Raw genomic sequence first — 21,293 nt, 5'->3', positions numbered from 1 at the left:
GGGAGTAGGATGATTAGGTAAAGAAACCATCCTAAATTGTTCTTTGCTGAGAAATTAGCAAGAGTCATAGAGGTAGGATGGAAAGTATCCCCCATGCCTACATTGGCACCCATTGAGGTGGCGGTAAGAGATCCCGCTCTAACCTGGCGGTAACCAGGTAGCACAGTGCGCTGCCCGATTATCGACGGTTAACTGCTGCGCTTGAAATTAGTGCCCTATTTTGCCTAGCACGGAAAATTGCGCGTGCTAGGGCTAGAACTACCATCGGCGCCCACATTGGGCTGGCGGTAGCGCCATATTGACGCGTAGTAAGCCCGCATTGGGCTTACCACTGCTTTGTAAAAGGGCCCCTAAATCTCATTGCATATAATAGGATCTGTGCTATAATAGAATAAATTAGTGGTAAAACGACATGTCTTACCGGTAGCCCAGATTGATAACTATGACCCTCAATAATATATCCTTATCAGAGATGAAGTCTATATTTAAAAATCAAGCCCTGTCTAGTTCCCTAGGCCAGAGGGATGGTAATTAGACAATAACACGGGGACAAAGTTTGTCCCCTTCCCCGCCCTGTCCCCATGGGTTCTGTTTCTGTCCCCACCCCATCTCCGCAGGCCCTGTCTCCATCCCTGCCCCATCCCCGGAAGCCCTATTTCCATCCCCGCCCTGTCCCTACAGGCTCTGCCCCTGGCTCCACCCTGTCCCCATGGGCTCTGTCCTCATCTGCAGAAGTCTCAATCAATTATGATTTTACATTCAACTCTTTTTATTACGGAACAATATGTTGTGCAACTGTTGTGTATAAATTACAAACAGAAAACAATAACAGTGAGCAGCTATAATAATCTTCCTCACTACCACCCTCTACCCTTCCAACCCCAACAATAGATAATTTCTACTACCCCAAGGAATCCTAATCCATCCCGTTAAAATGTCCAGGGATACAAAATACAACCCGTTCTGTATGCCCTAGAGGGGAGAAATATGCCTTATGAAGCACTGTTTTGATTTTTTAAGGTGTCATCAACAATCTCAGGATTCAGTCTAGCTCTCGTGTCTTCCACAGTCCCTCCTGCAATAGAAGATGTCTTCTTAGAAGATGTGCTGGTAGCAGGATGTACAGGATCCCCCATGCAAAGTTTGCTAGTTGTGGCCAGCATGTTTGCTTGTTTTTCAAAAAAAAAAAATCAAAATATCGTCTGCATCACTCAAACATAAATAACAGTCCAGTTCATTAACAGGCTTCAAAGTAGAAAATGACACTGGGGACAAAGTTTGTCCCCGTCCCCATGTACTCTGCCCCTAACCCTGCCCCATCCCCGCTCTGTCTCCATGGGATCTGACCCTGCCCCATCCCTGCAAGCTCTGTCCCCATGTCATTCATTCTCTAGTGGGAATGCCACAGAGCAAATCTGTACTGTTCCTAGGTAAGGGTGTATGACAGTGAGGGAGAAATTCTGCACAGACAAATAATGGTGTATTCAAGGGAAAGGGAAATGGGACTTGATATACCGCCTTTCTAAGGTTTTTGCAGCTACATTCAAAGCGGTTTACATATATACAGGTACTTATTTTGTACCTGGGGCAATGGAGGGTTAAGTGACTTGGCCAGAGTCACAAGGAGCTGCAGTGGGAATTGAACTCAGTTCCCCAGGATCAAAGTCCACTGCACTAACCACTAGGCTACTCCTCCACTCCCTTAGGGCAATACCCCCGATTCACCCAGTCCTCATCACCTTCACTAAAGTCCAATACCCTGATTCCACCCAGTTCTCATCACCATCACATAAAGTTTAATACCCCTGATTCACCCAGTTCACATCACTTTCTCATAAGGTTTAATACCCCGATTCACCCATGATACTAAGGGAGCCCTTAGTATCATGTTGGTGTAGGCTAATCTATGCTGTTGAGTTCAATTACAAAATAGTATTTGACGAAAACCATATGGTAGATGTAGCTCTGTACAGAAGTTATATGGCACCAACTTGCAAAAGTATGAAAAGTCTTGAAACCTCTATTTATAGTTGAGTGCTTGTGGGTTTTTGAAAGCCAGTAAAAAAATTGAAATAAGAAAAGACATTTATTGTTGACAACGTTCTAGTGAAATGGAAATGAAGATAATTTTAGAATTTGTAGAAACATGATAGTTAAATGATAACATGGGATTAAGAATCATGTTGGCCAGTTGCCACTGGTTTTGGTAAGGAAACTGTGTTGGTGATCCAACGTGAAGACAGACTGTTGAAAGTTTTAAGGATTTCAACACAGACCACATTATACTTTCCCTGTATTCATGTACTTACTTTAAACCATCTTCTTCTGTTGTAAAGAATTTGTCATCAAATATTTCAGAGAATGACACGTATGTTTAACACAGGTTTGAATACTTGTCGACAGTTGGCACAGCACAGGTCAAGGGTAATTTTATAACAATCAGAAGTTTGGAGGGGTAAAGAAGCTTCTGTTTTACCTATTTTGTAAGGACACCTAGACACTTGTACATCTTTATAAATTATTACCACAAATCCTGCAGAAATAGCACCTGGATCATGGGCCAGTGGCGTAGCTACGTGGGGCTAGGGGGGGCCTGGCCCCCGTAGATTTGGCCCTGGACCCCCCTGCCGATGACCCTCTCGACCCCCCCTCCCACCGTCGCTGTCGCCTGCCTTTGCTGGTGGGGGACCCCATCCCCCACCAGCCAAGGTCCTCTTCTTCAGAAACAGAAGGAAGCCTTTGCAGGAAGAAGAGGACCTTGGCTGGCAGGGGTTGGGGTCCCCCGCCAACAAAGATAGGCGACGGCAGGTTGGTGGTGGAAGGGGGGTCGAGAGGGTCATCGTCAGGGGGGAGCAAAGTTGGTGGTGGCGGCGGTGGCGGGGTCGGCAATGGCAGGGGGGGTCGGCGGAGCCGGGGGGGGCTAAAATGTGCCCCCTCACCTTGGGCTCTAGACCCCCCCTCCCGCCGAAGTCTGGCTACGTCCCTGACGTGGCTACTGACATTTATGCCTGCTTAAGAGCAGACCTTAATGTTAAATATATTCATATGCATGTATTTTATAAAACATGAATATAAAAGTGTCACTTCACTATAATCATGTTCAGCTCTTTCATTATCTATATCATCTGCTCATTCAAGGGTCCTTTTATTAGGCTGTGGGAAAAAGGGGGTGGCGTGTTTTTGACGTGCGCTGAGGCCCCCTTTTACCGTACTGGGTAAAAGGCACTTGCTGCTTGGCCATTTCAGTGGGGAGCACCTGCCGCCACCAATTGCTAACCCGGCAGTAACCGGGCAGCGCATGTCACTGCTCGATTACCGCCAGGTAAACACCAGCACTACAAAAATAAAAATGTTTTTTTTTGTAGTGCCAAAAATGGCGCACACTGGGGGTGGGAGCTACCACTGCGCTGCTGCGCTAGTCTGATGGTACTTCCGAATTAGCGAGCGGTAATCCCACTACGGGTCCTTTTACAAAACGGTGGTAAAACCCAATGCAGACTTACCGCTCGCTAAAATGAAAGTACTACCGGGCTCTTACTGAATTCCTCTACCAGAACATCTGAGTGTCTATTTCCTATGTCTAGGTTGTTGTCTCCAGTGCTACTAAAGCAGGAGGAATAGCATACACCAAGTCCCACAAAATAAAGGCCCTGAACTACCATGGAGTGGTACTACAGCTTTATTTATTGCATATATGGAGTGGAGGAGTGGCCTAGTGGTTAGAGCACCAGTCTTGACATCCAGAGATGCCCGGTTGAAGAATGGAGGACAGATAAGATGAATCAAATCCCTTTACCAGAGCTAGTCATAGCCCCATCTATGTCCTCTGATAACAGTTTAAAATAAGGTCCCACCACCCCTGATTTGTTGTAGATGCCACTCACAAAACCACTTTTTCTTTAATTCGTTGGATTCCTCTATCCTTCCTAACTCTAAATGGACAAATTCAGAACTCGCTTGACTGCCTTCGCTTGAATTTGGATGTCAAATCCACAGCTTATACATGGACTGCTAGTTTAACTCCATTCCTAGGGAGGATCCATGTCATTTCCAGAGAACAATAGAGAATCCACAAAGCGTGGAGAACTCAAAGAAGACCCACGGATACTTTGTAAAACAAACAAAAAAGTGGGCACAAAACCAGGAGTCCAGAGACTGGATCACAGTAAAGCTAAAACCAAATTTTATTAATTAGTATATTTGACTCGTATATTTGACTCGACACAACCGTTGTGTTTCGGCCAAAGGGCCTGCATCAGGAGTCTAAATACTAAGGTAGGCAGCTATGATGATCCAGAATAAGAAATACTGGCGAATAGTGTATAAATGGTCTTAAAAAAGGCCTTTGTATTGAATTGTGGAACGGATCACTTGCGTGAAGAGTTCCACAATTCAATACAAAGGTCTTTTTTAAGACCATTTATACACTATTCGCCAGTATTTCTTATTCTGGATCATCATTAGCTGTCTACCTTAGTATTTAGACTCCTGATGCAGGCCCTTTGCCCGAAACACAACGGTTGTGTCGAGTCAAATATACTAATTAATAAAATTTGGTTTTAGCTTTACTGTGATCCAGTCTCTGGGACTCCTGGTTTTGTGCCCACTTTTTTGTTTGTTTGTTTTGATTTCCAGAGAACAACCATTCCTTGCACCCTATCAATCTTGGGAGATGTGTGGGCTGACAAGCTGTGATGAGAGCCTGCCCATTGGCACAGAGTATGGGTGAGAAAATTTCTCAGCTTCCATTCCTGTCTATCACTGGCACCAAACGTTCCCTCCCCACTCTAAATTATGCGACTAGTCTGCAGATCCCGCTGGAGCCTGCCTGCCGGTCAGTCCTATGCTGGTTAATCATGAGCTAGTTTTTCAAACCCTGTTTTACACTGCTCTGCTTCTTCTCATTTTCTTTCTCCCAGCATTTACTGTCAATGAAGCCAGCTGCCTAAAAAATAAGGGGGGAGGAGGCAGATTGTGGAATGTTTTAGATGTTTACTTCATTATCAGTCAAATTCAAATGGTCACTTTCTATTAGTAAGTGCTTTGGATTCTCTGTAAGGTACATCTGTACTGATTGGCTATTGTGTGAAATCTAATTTTAGGGACCAGCTGCATCGTTTCAGAATGGTGAGGAAGGTTTGTTAGCTTCAATTTCCATGCAGCTTTCTAACCACGAAAGTATACCAGCATTACAACGTTATCGACCAAGATCTTCTAGCTTTATTTTACAGTCTTCTACTTATTTCAGATTTGGAACAACATAACGATTGAAACTGAATACCTGGCAAATAACTGCAGTATTCAAAAGTACTTATCTGGATAACAGCACCTGATGTTCAGATAGTGTCGCTGCACATCTTTACAGACTGCCATCATAGGAGCCAACTTTTCAAAATAATTAGGGGTGCTGAAATTTTTTTTTTACAGGTGGTGCATTCCCCCCTCCCCTCCCCCTCATCCACCTCCCTCTCCCCGTCCCCCTTCCCCTCCTTCTGTCCCCCTCCCTTCCCTCCCCATCACCCCTCCCTCTCCCTGTCCCCCCTCCCTCATCCCCCCTCCCCCTCCCTCTGAGTTCCAGGCCCCTCCTCCCTCCCTCCCAGTTCCAGCCCTCCCAGTTCCAGGCCCTCCTCCCTCCGAGTTCCAGGGTCCCTCCGAGTTCCAAGGTCCCCCTCCTCCCTCCCTCCGAGTTCCAGGCCCCGTCCCTCTGAATTTTAAAAGTCATCATCTTACCTTGTCGATGTTACGGTGGCAGCAGCGGTGAAAAGCGTGCAGGCTGGGCAGTTAGTTCAGTCTTCCCTTCTCTCTCTCTCAGCTCTGGTCCCAGTAACCTAGAAATCACTCGGGATAATTTGAGAGTGGGAGACTCACCCAGAGGTGGTTGAGACGCAGTCAGTTGGAGGAGGGTGCTAGTGTAGAGCACAAGTGACAGGTGCAGGCGGACCTGAGCTGTGCTGGGGATAGGCTCTTTAAGTGGCTGCGGGGTAACCCCAGGCAAGTAGCTAGGCATTTCATGACAGACACCAATTATAAAATTGTCAAAATGGGGGTGAACGGCAGTTAGGCACCTAAGGGAACTTAGGTGCCGTTCTGTAACTTTCTGTCGTAGTGTTCTACTGCATAACTGCAAATTGGCGTTCACATGAGAGAAGCATGTGCAGGTCATGGGCATTCTGACTATTTAAGGATGTGCTTTATTGAATATTGTCAGTTAGAGGGGCATAATCGAATGGGGATGACCATCTCTAAGGGCGTCCATCTCTAAGGACGTTCCGGCAAAGGGGCGGGAAAACCCATATTATCGAAACAAGATGGACATCCATCTTTTGTTTCGATAATACGGTCGGAGACGCCGAAATCTCAACATTTGGGTCAACCTTAGAGATGGTCGGCCTAAATGTTGAGTTGGTCGACCTTAGAGATGGTCGTCCCCGGTTTTCGGCCATAATGGATACCAAGGACGCCCATCTCAAAAATGACCAAATCCAAGCCCTTTGGTCGTGGGAGGAGCCAGCATTCATAGTGTGCTGGCCCTCCTCACATGCTAGGGCACCAACCGGGCACCCTAGGAGGCACTGCAGTGGACTTCAGAAATTGCTACCAGGTGCATAGCTCCCTTACCTTGGGTGCTGAGCCCCCCAACCCCTCCTAAAACCCACTTCCCACAACTGTACACTACTACCATAGCCCTTAGGGATGAAGGGGGCACCTACATGTGGGTACAGTGGGTTTTGGGTGGGTTTTGGAGGGCTTACATTTACCACCACAAGTGTAACAGGTGGGGGGGGGATGGGCCTGGGTCCGCCTGCCTGAAGTGCACTGCACTCACTAAAAACTGCTCCAGGGACCTGCATACTGCTGTGATGGAGCTGGGTATGACATTTGAGGCTGGCATAGAGGCTGGAAAACATTAATTTTTTTTTTAGGGTGGGAGGGGGTTGGTGACCACTGGGGGAGTAAGGGGAGGTCATCCATGATTCCCTCCGTGGTCATCTGATCAGTTCAGGCACTTTTCAAGGCTTGGTCGTGAAAAAAAAGAGACCAAGTAAAGTTGACCAAATGCTCGTGAGGGACGCCCTTCTTTTTTTCATTATCGGCCGAGGATGCCCATCTCTTAACCACGCCCCTGTCCCGCCTTTGGTACACTGCCAACACGCCCCTGTGAACTTTGGTTGTCCCCGCGACGGAAAGCAGTTGAGGATGCAAATATCGGCTTTCAATTATGCCGATTTGGGCGACCTCGAGAGAAGGACGCCCATCTCCCGATTTGTGTCGGAAGATGGGCGTCCTTCCCTTTCGAAAATAAGCTAATTAGGCACCTAACTGGTGCATTTAGGTGCAACAGAGCAAGTGTAAATGGTGGTGCTAAATTTAGGCACCTAATTGCTGACTACCTCTAGTATTCCATATTAGATTAGGTGGACAAATTTGCCATTGTAGAATATTAGCTAGATTTTGAGTACCTGACTTTTAGTGCCCTTTATAGAACTGCCCCTATGCAAAGATGGCACACTCTTTCCCAATAGGTTGGCCATGTGTGGTGGTTTGCACATGCGTGCATTACCAGGAAAGTGTGTGCACTCCTTCTGAATTAGTGTGCCCCGTTTGCAAATAGTGGGCACCCTTTGCAAAGACAGTGTGCTCTTTGAATAGAGGGCACACTATTTCGACAAAGTGTACACTCTTAATGACATTGCCCTCAAAACGAAAACGAAGACTAACCAAAACAAAATGAACAGTGCTACCAATGACATGGGAAACAAAATGAAACAAAAATGTTTGGCCTGCTCATCCCTAGTGATGAGACAAAGCAAAGTAATAGGGATGTACAATTTACTTCAGTTATCCTATGAATTAAAGCATATGCAAATTGATTTGTTTGCACTATAATGTTCTAACTTGCTTTAGAAAAGTTATTTGAACAAAATGTGTGAAATTTAAAAAAATGTATATAAATCAGGAAACAAATCCAAAAATATCTGAAAATGCAGTAACAAGTTTTGCCTTTGTACATCCCTAAAAATAGTATTAGAAGGGTCAAAGAATAAATGTGTGCGTCTGAATTAGCAATACTGCAGAAACCACAGAGAGAGGTGGTTTTCTTAATTAATTCTTAATTCTTTTAGATCCTGCTACAAGGGAAGAATCTTGGATTGGCTTGGGAGTACACCTTACCCAAAGTCACAGATCCACATCAGTATACCTGGGTAACAGTCCAGACAGAATGCTCGGCTTCGTGTGCTGGTGGTAGGACATTTGAATTTTATTTCTACAGTTTTAGCCCTACTTACCACAGTGGTGTTCTCGTCAGTCAGTTCTATGGTTCCAGATTAACCTTAATTTTTAAATTATTAGGCTAGTTTGATGGTCTAGGGGCAAGTGATGCATACTGCCATTCAGAGGACCTGAGCTGAATTCATAGGCTAGGGATCTGTTTTCCAGTCTCTGCAGAGCTGTCTGACTCTAAATTCCCTGGTTATAGGGGGTAATTCTATAACTAGGTATCTACAATTAGGCATCCAGAGGGCACACGGTAAGAGCTTATTCTATAATGGAATGTAGTTGCCTAATTTCTTTATAAGAGATGTAAGATACAGTACCTGCCTGTACCAGAAAAGGTTTTCAAGGGTGAAGATGCAGAGAAAGTGAAAAAAAAAAATCTTGGTGAGCCTGGAAGATGTACTGAGCCAAATTGACGTTAAAGAGTGATAAGTCACCTGGACCAGATGGCATACACCCCAGGATTCTGAAAGAACTCAAACATAAAATTGCTGATCTGCTGTTAGTGATCTGTAACCTGACATTAAAATTGTCCATAGTACCTGAAGATTGGAGGGTGGCTAATGTAATGCCAATTTGTAAAGAGTTCCAGGGGTGATACAGGAAATTACAGACCAGTAAGCTTGACGTCAGTGCCGGGCAAAATAGTGGAAACTATTATAAAGAATAAAATTACTGAACACATAAGACAAACATGGTTTAATGGGACAGAATCAGCATGGGTTCAGCCAAGGGAAGTCTTGCCTCACCAATTTGCTTCATTTCTTTGAAGGCGTGAATAAACACGTGGATAGAGGTAAGCCAGTTTATGTAGTGTATCTAGAGTATCAGAAAGCTTTTGACAAAGTTACTCATGAGAGACTTCTGAAAAAATTAAAAAGTCATGGGATAGGAGGCAATGAGGGGCATAATCGAACAGCTCCGGGCATCTATATGGCCGGCCATCTTCTGGCCGGCTCCGCAAAGGGGCGGTGCCAACTGTATTATCAAAAAGGATGGCCGGCCATCTTTTCTTTCGATAATACGGTTGGGGCCGGATAAATCTCAACATTTAGGTCAAATGTTGAGATCGCTGGGTTTACAGATGGCCGTCTTCAAAAAAGTGGGGAAAAAATCCAAGTGCTTGTCAGGGACTTCTTTTTTTTTTTTAGTGTAAGGACATCCCTGACGTGCACTTTTTTTGGATGGCCACCTCTGGATTACAAGACCGGTGCTCTAACCATTTGGCCACAGCTCCACTTACTTGGATGTCCCTCCTGTTTTATTATGCCCCTTCAGGTCTCTCTCAGCCAATCACAGACCGGTCTCTCTCAGCCAATCACAGACAGCTAAATGTGCCAACACCCCCCGCCATTGCCAACACCCCCCGCTGCCGCCAGCACCACCATCAACAACTTTGACCCCCCCCCGACCGCTCCCTCCCGCTGTCGCCTACGTTTGCTGGCGGGAGACTCCAACCCCTGCCAGCCGAAGTCTTCTTCTGTCGTTTGATTTCTGAGTCTTGCGATCTGCACGGCTTCGTTCTGCTTCTGTGAGTCTGACGTGCTGAACGTTGTACATGCAGGATGTGAGACTCAGAAACCAAATGAAGGAAGAAGACTTCGGCTAGCGGGGGTTAGGGTCCCCCACCAGCAAAGGTAGCAGATGGCGATGGCGGGTTGACAGCGGGTGGTGGCAGGAGGGGGGGGTTGAGAGGGTCGTCGGCAGGGGTGTCCTGGGCCAAACCTACAGGGGCCCAGGCCCCCGTGGCCCCATAGTAGCTACACCCCTGGTCCATATACAATCGTTTTGCATATTTAATAGAGCTTATTTTGGAAAGGGTTTTGCCCAAGGCACAAAGGGGCCCTTTTACTAAGCCGCATAAGCATCTACGTGCGCTCAATGCAGGCCAAAATGGAGTTATCGCCCGGCTACCATGTGGCTCTTGTGGTACTTTCATTTTTGGTGTGCATCCGATACGCGCATCCGAAAAATAATTTTTATTTTCGGACGCTTGTATTGGACGCATACCAAGTGGCATTTGAGGCACGTAGGTCATTATCACCCGGTTACCATTTGAGACTTTACTGCTAGGTCAGTGGCTGGAGGTAAGGTCTCAGACCCAAAATGGATGCGCGGCAATTTTCATTTTACCGCATGTCCATTCTCGGCAAAAATTTTAAAAAGGCATTTTTTTACAGGTGCGCTGAAAAATGATTCTGCGTGCGCCCAAAACCCATGCCTACACTACCGCAAGCCATTTTTCAGCGTGTCTTTGTAAAAGGGCCCCAGAATGAAAAAAAATCCTCTTTTGCAAATGGACCCCATAAGTATTATCTTAATCCAAGAGGTTTGTTTAAATTTTATTCTTGAGGAAACACGATCGAGAGTTCCATGCGGGTACTGTGAAGAGTCTTCAAATATGTGTTGGTTAATCTAAACTATTGTATTATTTTGTCATTCTTTTTCAGGTCGTATGACAACAAAACCAATCTGCTTGCAAGATCGACTTACTCGAGTTAATTCTTCCTTCTGTGGTCCAAGGGCCAACATGTGCCTGAAATTAAAATATGCAATACTGATCCCTGCCCAGCATAGTAAGTGCTAAACCCCTTACTTTTAATTACATGTTACACTCGTTGGCAAAGTGGTCTAACATTAGAAATACATCACAGCACTGTGGGCGAATTAATACATCAGAGAATGAGTTATATGTACATTCCAGAGCGGTACATGCCAATTCATCTCATAAAAATACGTCTTTCATTCAACAGCTGAAATAGAGTGAATAATTAGGAATGTGCTGTCTAAGAAATGCAATAGGAAATGTCTGGGAGACCTGGAGAGGAGCAAGGGAGGTACACGGGGGGGGGGGGGGGGGGGGGGGCTTTTATTTTATTTTATTTTTAATTAAGCAGTAGTAGCAACAGCAAAAATGACTTAGGTGGACAGAACAGACTATTTTCATTTGGTTTTGTTTTTCATTTATCATGTGTTTCATTTGTTAAGAAAAGGAAACAAAATGAAAATAAATGAAAAGAAAAGCAGTTGAAAATACACACTTACATTGTGACACAATGGTGAGTTTCCCAGGGCCAGCCAAGGGTATCTGATGCCCTGGTGGACCTTCAGCTTGCACCCCCCCTCCCACTTTCCTCTCTTTCTCCTCTTCCCTACACCCTCCTAGGTGAGCAGCATTTCCCTTTTCCCTTCCTACCACCTAGATTTTTATTTTTTTTATTTTATTGCATTTGTACCCCACATTATCCCACTTTTTGCAGGCTCAATGTGGCTTACAGAGTAAGGTTATGATAAAGTCAGTACATGATTTAAATACTGATGTCCAGTATCTCCTCTTTCCCTTCCTAACCACCCTGGGTGGGGGCAGTGGCGTAGCCAAGGGTGGGCCCGGGTGGGCCCAGGCCCACCCACTTCGGGCTCAGGCCTACCCAGTAGCAGCACACCTATGATGTGGCTGGCAGGGATCCCCAAGCCCCACTAGCCAAAAACTCCCAACAACTGTCCCCCCTGCATACCTTATAAATACCAGATCTTCGCCTGCAGCGAGCAGCGACTGATACATACTGTTTGCACCGGCCCCACAGCCTTCCCTCTGATATATTCCTGCCTATGCGGAAATAGGAAGTTGCATCAGAGGGAAGGCTGTGGGGCCAACATGAGCAGTGTGTATTTGCTGCTGCTCGCTACCGGTGAAAGTCTGCTACTTAAAAGGTATGCGGGGGAGGGGGATGTTTGAGAGACCATATGCATGCAGGGAAGAGAGGGAGAGACTAAATCACTTGTGAGACAGGGCGGAGTTCTGCCCATCCATGTTGGGTCCAGGCCCACCCAAACTTGGGTGTCTGGCTACGCCCCTGGGTGGGGGGTGGGGTGGTGGTGGTAGTTCTACAACTGAATACCCCATTTAAGCACCCTGTAGAAGCATGATGGAAACCTATTCTACAACAGCATCTGGGCATTCAGTTTCCATTGTAGAATACTAGCATATTCCGGTATAGGCAATGCCTAACATTTATGCACCTCCATTTACAGCAGTCATAGACCTGGTGTAACCATGGCCATGCAAATGCAGTAGGGTCGCACCCAACTTACACGTATAATTGGGAGCTTCACCCCTGTCCCACCCATGCCTATGTCCTCTTGCATTTATGGGCTATGTTCCTTATATGCGCCAATATAGAATAGAGCTTAGGTGCTCCTCCAGCACATTCACGGGTAAGTGCACACTTACACATAAGTACTAGTATTCTATGAGGCTGATAGTCAAAGAGATTTAAGCGCCTAAGTAGGGATATTCAGTGGCACTTAACTGGAGAGTGCCACTGAATATCCCCTAAGACTGCCCAACTAAAAAGTGGGCAGGCCAGGGGCGGCACTGGGAAGGAGCCCCAGGTTATGTGGGTGTAAGCAATATTCAGTGCCGACAACCGTATAACTAGATGACTTAATTTAGGAAAGCTGAAAAGCTGTCCTAAATAAGGCTGCTAAGCTATGTCGGTGCCGGCTCTGAATATTGGACTGACACCCGCATAACTTCTTTTCCTTTAAAAAAAATAAAAACAAGCCCCTCCCACCCCCTGACAATGTCACCTCTCTCCCCCCCCCCCCCGGAAGAACCCCCCCCTCCAGTTGTGCAGGTAGATCTTCCCCCCAGTAGTGTCATCCTGCCCCCAACGACCCCGCTGGACTACCAGGGATACAGATAGGCCCAGGGAGGGCCTATCTGCACAGCTGGGGGGAGGAGTCTTGATGTGGGCTGGGGGAGGGAGGAGGAAAAGAGGGGACATTGTCGTGGGAGGGGGCTCAGGGGTTTTTTTTTTTTTTTTTTTAACCAATCAAGTTATGCAGGCCCGGCCCAATATTCAGCTGGGGCTGCCTAGCCCTTATGGAGCCCTAGATAAATATTGGACGGACCCACATAAGCTCTGGGTGGCCAGGCTACCCAAAATTATCCCCGATACTCAGTGCTGGTGCCCGGACATGGCTCAGCACTGAATATCAGAGGATAATTTAGCTGGCGACGATCAATGTTTAAAAATTCTGATCACCTCCGGCTAAATATCGGGTAGGTATATATTTATGTGCACAAGGGGTGCGTAAATGTGGACACCTAGTTTATAGAATTGTTCTTTAGGTGTTCAGCATCTCCTCTATCCCACAGATGTCTAGCACTTCCTCCTTCTCTCTTCTAAATGTGTCCACCATCCAGTGGCGTAGCAAGGGGGGGCGGGAGGGGCGGTCCGCCCCGGGTGTCAGCTCGGGGGGGTGCTCCCTGCCAGCTCCCCTCCCTCGGCGCATCGACACCCCCCCTGACCCAGTGCCCACCCTCCTCTGTCCAACCAGCTCCCTACCTTTAAAAAAATATCGGAATCCGAAGCAAGACGCAGCGCCTTGCGCATGCACGTAAAAGAAATGTGCACTGTCTCATCAGGCCTTCTCTCGCTCTGTCTGTCCCACCCTTGCGGAAATAGGAAGTTGCGACAGCGGAGGGCGGGACAAACAGAGCGAGGGAAGGCCCGATGAGACGGTGCACATTTCTTTTACGTGCAGGCGCGAGGCACTGCGCCTCATTTCAGATTCCGATATTTTTTTAAAGGTAGGGAGCTATTTGGACGGAAGAGGGTGGGCACTGGGTCGGGGGGGTGTCGTTGCGTCGAGGGGGGGTTATGTCATCGTGCTGCACCCGGGGGGGGGGGGGGTGCAATGGCGAACTGCCACCATCTTCCTTTCTGTTCCCTTCTTCCTGTTGCCCTCGTCTTCTCTTCCCCACTCTTTGTTGTTGTTACTGCTACTGTGCTACCACACAAAGCCTGCCTGAGCCTACTCCACTAAAGAAAAATCAGAGCAGCCTGTGCAGGACCTCAAGTACATGAGTGCAATCAAGAATTGCCATGTCCTGCACCTCTGAACGTCCCAAAGCAGTCTCAGCTGCCATTTTGAGATTGATAAATGGCATAAGCATGAGTGACTGGGGATTGCTCCTGTCCGTGCCAGTTCCAATCCTAAATGGTGACCAGGACATCCTGCTGCACGAGGCTTCCATAGGAAGGCACTGCTGCCATTTTCACTATGAGGTGATTGCTCCGCTCCAAAGAGACCACTAGATAACCAGGGCTTTTAGAGGGTAGGCCCAGAGACGGGTGAGGGGTGTGGGAAGGGCAGATTTACTGGGCGGCCTGAGAGGATGGGTATTTTGTCAGGGTGAGACAGGCTTGTGGCAGCTGCACAGACTGGGCATGGGGGCAGGGAGTTTCAGTTTCAGGCAGGGCCGTGCCAAGGGTCTGTGGCGCCCCCCCTGCAAGGGATCGGGTGGCGCCCCCCCCCCGCAGACAAGCGGTTGGAGCGCGCCCCCCACCCCGTGAAGATGATCGCTGTCCTCTCTCCCCTGCCCTCCCGCTCCCATGTCCCAACTGCCCGCCCTCTTCTGCCCCAACAAAATCTCTTTTAAATTTACCTCCGTCCGGCTGGCAGGGCAGCGAACGGCGCAGCGTCAGTGAAGGAGGCGGCGCTCCCGACGTCTCTACTAGTCTTCCCTTCGCTCAATGTCCCGCCTTCTTCTGACGTCATTTTCTTGACGCCAGAAGAAGACGGGACATTGAGCGAAGGGAAGACTAGTAGAGACGTCAGGAGCACTGCCTCCTTCACTGACGCTGCGTCGTTCGCTGCCCTGCCAGCTGGACGGAGGTAAATTTAAAAGAGATTTTGTTGGGGGGAGAAGAGGGCGGGCAGTTGGGACATGGGAGCGGGAGGGCGAGGCAAGCATGGCGTGGTGGGCGCCCCCAGAGGACGGCACCCCCCTGCCATGCTTACCTCGCTTACCGCGTTGGCACGGCCCTGGTTTCAGGCAAAAATACCGAATCAAAAACTGAAACCAAAATTTGGTTGGCCTCTAGTACAGATATTTCATATGGTATTCATCATTTCCCATTAAACATAAAATGACAAATATATTCTCAATTTCCAGTTGGTCAACAGGTGAATGGAGCCCCTGTAGTGTATCTTGTGGTGAAGGACAGCAAACACGCCTTATTCAGTGTCTCCAGAAAAAATTTTTCCAGAGAGAAGAAATGGTTAATCATTCTCTTTGTCCAGTGAGCACACCACCCCAAGTGCAAGACTGTAAATCTCAAGATTGTCCACCAGAATGGAGCACTGGACCTTGGTCTCAGGTAATGAAGAGAATTAGGGCCCTGTTTACTATGCCGCTATGGGCTTCTACACTGTTAGCGTAAATGGCTGCTCCTAAATGTGGAGGAGCATTTCGATACGACGTCTAAATCCAACTCAAAACGTCCAAAATTCAAGTGGGGAATATAATCATTTTCAAAACAGAAAACTATTTTTTTTTTTGTGAAAATGGCTATTTTCTAGATGTTTTTGTGCTCTGTGCATTTATGTTTTTAGATCATTTTCGAAAACAAAAGAAACCCACACAAGTTAAAAATGCTCAAAATCAAGCCATTGGGATGTAGGAGGGTCAGCATTTTTAGCAGACTGGTCCCCCAGACATCCAAGGAGAGCAATGGGGCACCCCAGGGGCACTGCTGTGGACTTCATATAAATGCCCCCAAGAACACATCTCACCATTTCTCTCTTATCTTGTCTGCTGAGCCCTACTTAACCCACTCAAAACCCAGTACCCCCAACTATACACCACTACAAAAGCCCTTATGGGTGAAGGGGGCAGCTATATGTGTGTACAGTGGGTATCTGGTGAGTTTTGGAGGGCTTACAGTTTCCACCACAAGTGTAACAGGTAGGAGGAGGTATGGGCCTGGGTCCACCTGTCTACAGTGCACTGCGCCCACCACTATTCTACTCTAGGGACCTGCATGCTGGCTATAACATCTGAGGCTGTCATAGAGTCTGGTAGTACTATTTATATTCACATTTTTGGGGGGTGAGAGGGGTCACTGACCACTGGGAGAGTAAATGGGGGTCATCCCTGAATCCCTCCAGTGGTCATCTGGTCATTTAGGGCACCTCTTTGTGTCTTATTCATTAGAAAAAAACAGGTCTAGACCAAAATGTTGTTTTCGCCCTAGACATTTTGGGTTTGTTCCATTATGGCTATAAAACATCCAAGTGTTAGGCATGTCATACTCCCACCTTCAAAACGCCCCCAACAAGCCACGTTGTGATTTGGACGCACTGTAGACAAAATGCATAGATAGACGTCTGCAAAACAGGTTTTGAACATATCGATTTGAACGTTTTGAGAAGAAATCTATCTAAATGGTGATTTATAACACTTTTTGGATGTGGAGGAGTAACCTAGTGGTTAGTGCAGTGGACTTTGATCCTGGGGAACTGAGTTCAATTCCCACTGCAGTTCCTTGTGACTCTGGGCAAGTCATTTAACCCTCCATTGCCCCTGGTACAAACAAGTACCTGAATATATGTAAACCACTTTGAATGTAGTTGCAAAAACCTCAGAAAGGCGGTATATCAAGTCCCATTTCCCTTTCTTTTTGAAAATGAGCCCCATAAGTACCTTTTTTCACCTATGTTATCAAGGTATGTAGAAGCAGGCACCAAAACACCGGGCGCTAATTTAGTATTCTATAACAGCAGAGTTGGGCACGAAATATCGTAAGTCCGCAGTTACACATCAAACTTTAGGTGTGACCACATATGCCAAGTCTATGACTGGTGTAAATGCTGACATCTAAAATCAGCAATTAGATGGCTAAATGCAACTATTATATAGGACGCGTGCTGAAATAGTCATAATGTCCATGACCTCCCCATGCCACTCCCATGGGAATGCCCCCTTTGCAGTTACGTGCTAGAACGTAACGACATAACGATCTACATCCCATTTAAACAAGATCTAAAGGAAATTTCCAATGACATCAACCAAAGTCTCCAGACCATGCATTCATGGACGGACGCACTTAGGCTGAAACTTAATGCAGAAAAAACCCAATGCCTAATACTCACCTCTCAACATAACAAGAACAAATTCACAGCCATCAACACACCAAATCTAAACCTTCCAATTTCGGACACCCTAAAAATTCTTGGAGTTACTATCGATCGACACCTAACACTCGAGAGTCACACGACACTTACAATATCTGCTTGTTATATTTCTATCATGTTTTATCATTATCATGTTGCCCAAGATCCTTCTGTAACACTAAATGTCTATTTTCTAATATATTTTCACCTTTCTTGATGTATTGTAAGCCACATTGAGCCTGCAAAGAGGTGGGAAAATGTGGGATACAAATGCAATAAATAAAATAAAAATAAATAAACAATTACAGGCAAATTTTCTAAAGAGAAGGAACGCCCATCTTTCGACACAAATCGGAAGATGGGCGTCCTTCTCACAGGGTCGTCCAAATCGGTTTTGGACGTCCCCAACTGCTTTCCATCGCAGGGATGGTCAAAGTTCACGGGGACGTGTCGTAGGCGTAGCGAAGGTGGGACTTGGGTGTGCCTAACACATAGACATCCTCGACCCATAATGGAAAAAAAAGGGCGTCCCTGACGAGCACTTGGACGACTTTACCTGGTCCTGAGATTTGGCCGTCCCTAACCGTATTATCAAAACAAAAGATAGACGCCCATCTTGTTTCGATTATACAGGTTGCCCCGCCCCTTTACGGAGCTGTCCTTAGAGATGGGCGCCCTTATAGATGGGCGTCCCCGTTCGATTATGCCCCTCCTTACCGCCACCTCAATGGGTGGTGATAAGTACCCGCCCCAACACACACGTGGCCACACGGTAAGTTCAATCTTACCTGCTGCGGTAAATAGGGCCTCAGTGCGTGGCAAAGACAACCCCCGGCACTAGCGCGGGACCCTTTTTACTGCAGCTTAGTAAAAGGGCCCCTTAGGTGCTATTTATAACCCCCCTCACCCACAAGTGAGGAAATTAAGCTATAGTTTGCAATACATAGATTTCCTTACATCCTAACTTGGGTTTGCCTCCTCTTCTCTTGCAATCTTCTGATTTTTATGCCATTGTTTTTTCCAAGGGCTTTTCTGATGGACAAAAGTAGTCTAACCATCACTACAGCCTATTTATACCGCTTTTTCTTTCATATGTCTTTGTTAACTTCCAATCTAATTAACAAAAGCAAGGTTCTGGATCTGGACGAGAGAAACTTAACATAGTTTCTGGTATTCCCAGAAGCAGTATCAGGGCAAACTCTCCTTTTCTATATATTTATTAGCTGTAGAAAGAGAAAAAAAAAGAATTAAAGATCTTTCTGTTTTAAATGATAACAGAGGCAGAGAAGGTATTAGGTGTTAATGTAAATACAATCCAGATCTCTTGAAGTTTGAAAAACCTATGATAAATTATTCCTTTTGTCAGTGTTCCAAGACTTGTGGGAGAGGAATTAAGAAACGTGAAGTCTACTGCAAGCAGTTCAACACTTTGGATCCAAAAGTCTTATCAGAGAACATGTGCAAGCAAAAGTTGAAGCCAGAATCGCAGCAGAGCTGCGTGCTAGTACGTTGCCCAAAGAATGAGAAGCTGCAATGGGCAATTTCTTCTTGGAGTGAGGTATTATTTATTTATTGCACTTGTATCCCACATTTCCCCCACCTATTTGCAGGCTCAATGTGGCTTACAAAGACCTGTTATGGCATTGCCATTCCAGGGTAAAAGATACAATTGGTGTTACAAAGAGATCAAGGACGTCAAAAAAGAACTAAGCAAACAGTTATAAAAAGTAGACTTTCAGAATAGGGTGGAGTGATGAAGTGTTATAATTAAGCTATGGATTCTCGTGGTAGGCCTTGTTGAAGAGATAGGTTTTTAGAGATTTGCGAAAGTTAGTTAAATCGTTGATTGTTTTCAAGGTAGTTGGTAGTGCATTCCACAGCTGCGTGCTCATGTAGGAAAAGCTGGTCACATGTGTTAGTCTGTATTTTAATCCTGTATTTTAGGCCTGATTCTAAATGATGAGGGACAAGCTTTTAGGTAATATTCAAGGAAGCCTGATGTTTTGAGCTATCCAAACGACTGGCATTAGAAACCTCTATACTAAGAAAATTACAAGCCAGTAGAGACAGAGCCTCAAATTTAAATTGTTTTCCATAATAAGAATGAAAAACAAATGAAGCAGATCGCAAAAATAAAACAGTACTTTATTATTAAAACCTGAAGTTATATATACACATAAATAGCCCGACACAGGCCGTGTTTCGCCCGACAGGGCTGCTTCAGGGGCTATACAACAATCCTTTACTCACAAGTTTAATTGATAATATTGGATATGTGCTGAGATGAACTGAAATTTCATACATAGGAGATCACTTTAGAAAAACAGCTCTATCAGAGATGCCAAAAGAGATAAGAGACTGATTGTTTGACGTTGTGTCAATACTCTTTTGGCATCTCTGATAGAGCTGTTTTTCTAAAGTGATCTCCTATGTATGAAATTTCAGTTCATCTCAGCACATATCCAATATTATCAATTAAACTTGTGAGTAAAGGATTGTTGTATTGCCCCTGAAGCAGCCCTGTCGGGCAAAACACGGCCTGTGTCGGGCTATTTATGTATATATAACTTCAAGTTTTAATAATAAATTACTGTTTTATTTTTGCGATCTGCTTCGTTTGTTTTCCATCTTGGAGCTTGCAGACCGTTTGCCCTTGTGTTTTCTTGGACCCCCCCATAATAAGAATGATACATCTTTGTTACTAATGCCATGTTTCATGATCAAAATGTTTTCTTTTTTTTTTTCCTTTTTTATTTATTTATCATTTTACTTAATTACATTCACATTTATCACATAAATGTAAGGGAAAACAGAAATTAATATTAAAAAGAAAACATTTTCTCCCACCATATATTTATATAATCATCCACAACTGGGAGATCCAAGATCAGGAAAACAATCTCAAAGAAAATAAGAAAAACACCAAGTGGTTAATCTTACAAATTCATATTTTCTGAGGGAGGAAGGTTAATCGGTAATTGCAGCCGCTACAGTGGTAACTAAAAGAAGTTGCTGCAGAGGGTTCTTCATCTGTTCTTTCAACTCCACAAACTCTTGTAATTTCTTAGGTTCAACAAATAAGTAATTATTAAAATTCAAAGAAATAGAACACTTACAAGGGAATCGCACATGTACCCTTAAAAGCCAAGAGTTCACATCTCCTAGTCTGCGATTCCCCTGATAAGTCAGGAAACATATTTATCTTTGAACCCAAAAAACTATCAACCATATGTTGGAAATACAATTTCAAAACATTATTCCTATCTAAATCAAAGGCGAAAGTCACTAGTAATATAGGTTTTCCAAAATATCAATTAAGTTCACATCTCTTTTCTCTGATAAAGAAGATTATTTAGGGGAAATATAAATCGCTTTAGACACCGGAGGATGGCTATCAGAAAATGTTTGCAAATTATCAGAGAAATATTTCTTCAACAGTTCAATAAAAGAAAAAAAATCCATAGTCAAAGTCTCTATTTTTATGTCTTGGACTTCCACTTCGTTAGATAAGTCTTGATATAAATTCTTTAATTCACATGTTTATTCCTGAAAAATTTTAAACATCTGAAGAAGAAAGTTATTCACACTCTGCAGCGCTTCTCATAATGCGTCCATTGTGACATTTTTTGGCTTCACCAGGTCCAATTTCTCCACAGAAACCGCTTCAGATATCTTCGGTGGGGGGGGGGGGGAGAACTCACTCTCCAATCCCCCAGTTGGTTTATTATCCGTAGTCGATTCTGCGCCAGGACCTCCTCAGGTCACGTGAAAATCCTAACCCACTTCGGGCGTTTCCACTGTCGACCTCCATAGCGAAGCGTTACTGTTTCCGGGTCTTGGAGGGGTCGTGCCAACAGGGGGACTCAAAGTCACTCCCTCTCCACTGAGATTTGGCAATAAAGCCTTGCTGTTCCCCGAAGCAGGAACCGATATCCCCGACGTTATGACCCCGAATTTCTCCAAAGTAGGCTGAGAAGTGGTGGGAACCCCAGCTGTGTTCGAGGAGGACAACACCACGGCTTTACCTTTTCTCTTCCCCATTCTCTGGGGAG

General features: G+C 45.5%; 1 protein-coding gene across 1 annotated transcript in view; it reads left to right on the top strand.

Moving 5' to 3' along the window:
• The window catches only part of ADAMTS18 (ADAM metallopeptidase with thrombospondin type 1 motif 18), a 103,481-nt gene that overhangs the window by 74,546 nt on the left and 7,642 nt on the right, over nucleotides 1-21,293 (top strand). The window contains 5 exon segments of the mRNA XM_030202636.1: nucleotides 8,124-8,244; nucleotides 10,728-10,790; nucleotides 10,793-10,853; nucleotides 15,242-15,446; nucleotides 18,608-18,799. Coding sequence (XP_030058496.1) covers nucleotides 8,124-8,244; nucleotides 10,728-10,790; nucleotides 10,793-10,853; nucleotides 15,242-15,446; nucleotides 18,608-18,799 — 642 coding nt within the window.

Source organism: Microcaecilia unicolor, chromosome 5 (assembly GCF_901765095.1).
Source record: "Microcaecilia unicolor chromosome 5, aMicUni1.1, whole genome shotgun sequence".
Lineage (NCBI taxonomy): Eukaryota > Metazoa > Chordata > Amphibia > Gymnophiona > Siphonopidae > Microcaecilia > Microcaecilia unicolor.
Note: the sequence above shows the minus strand (reverse complement) of the source record. Positions and strands in the feature narration are given on the sequence as shown.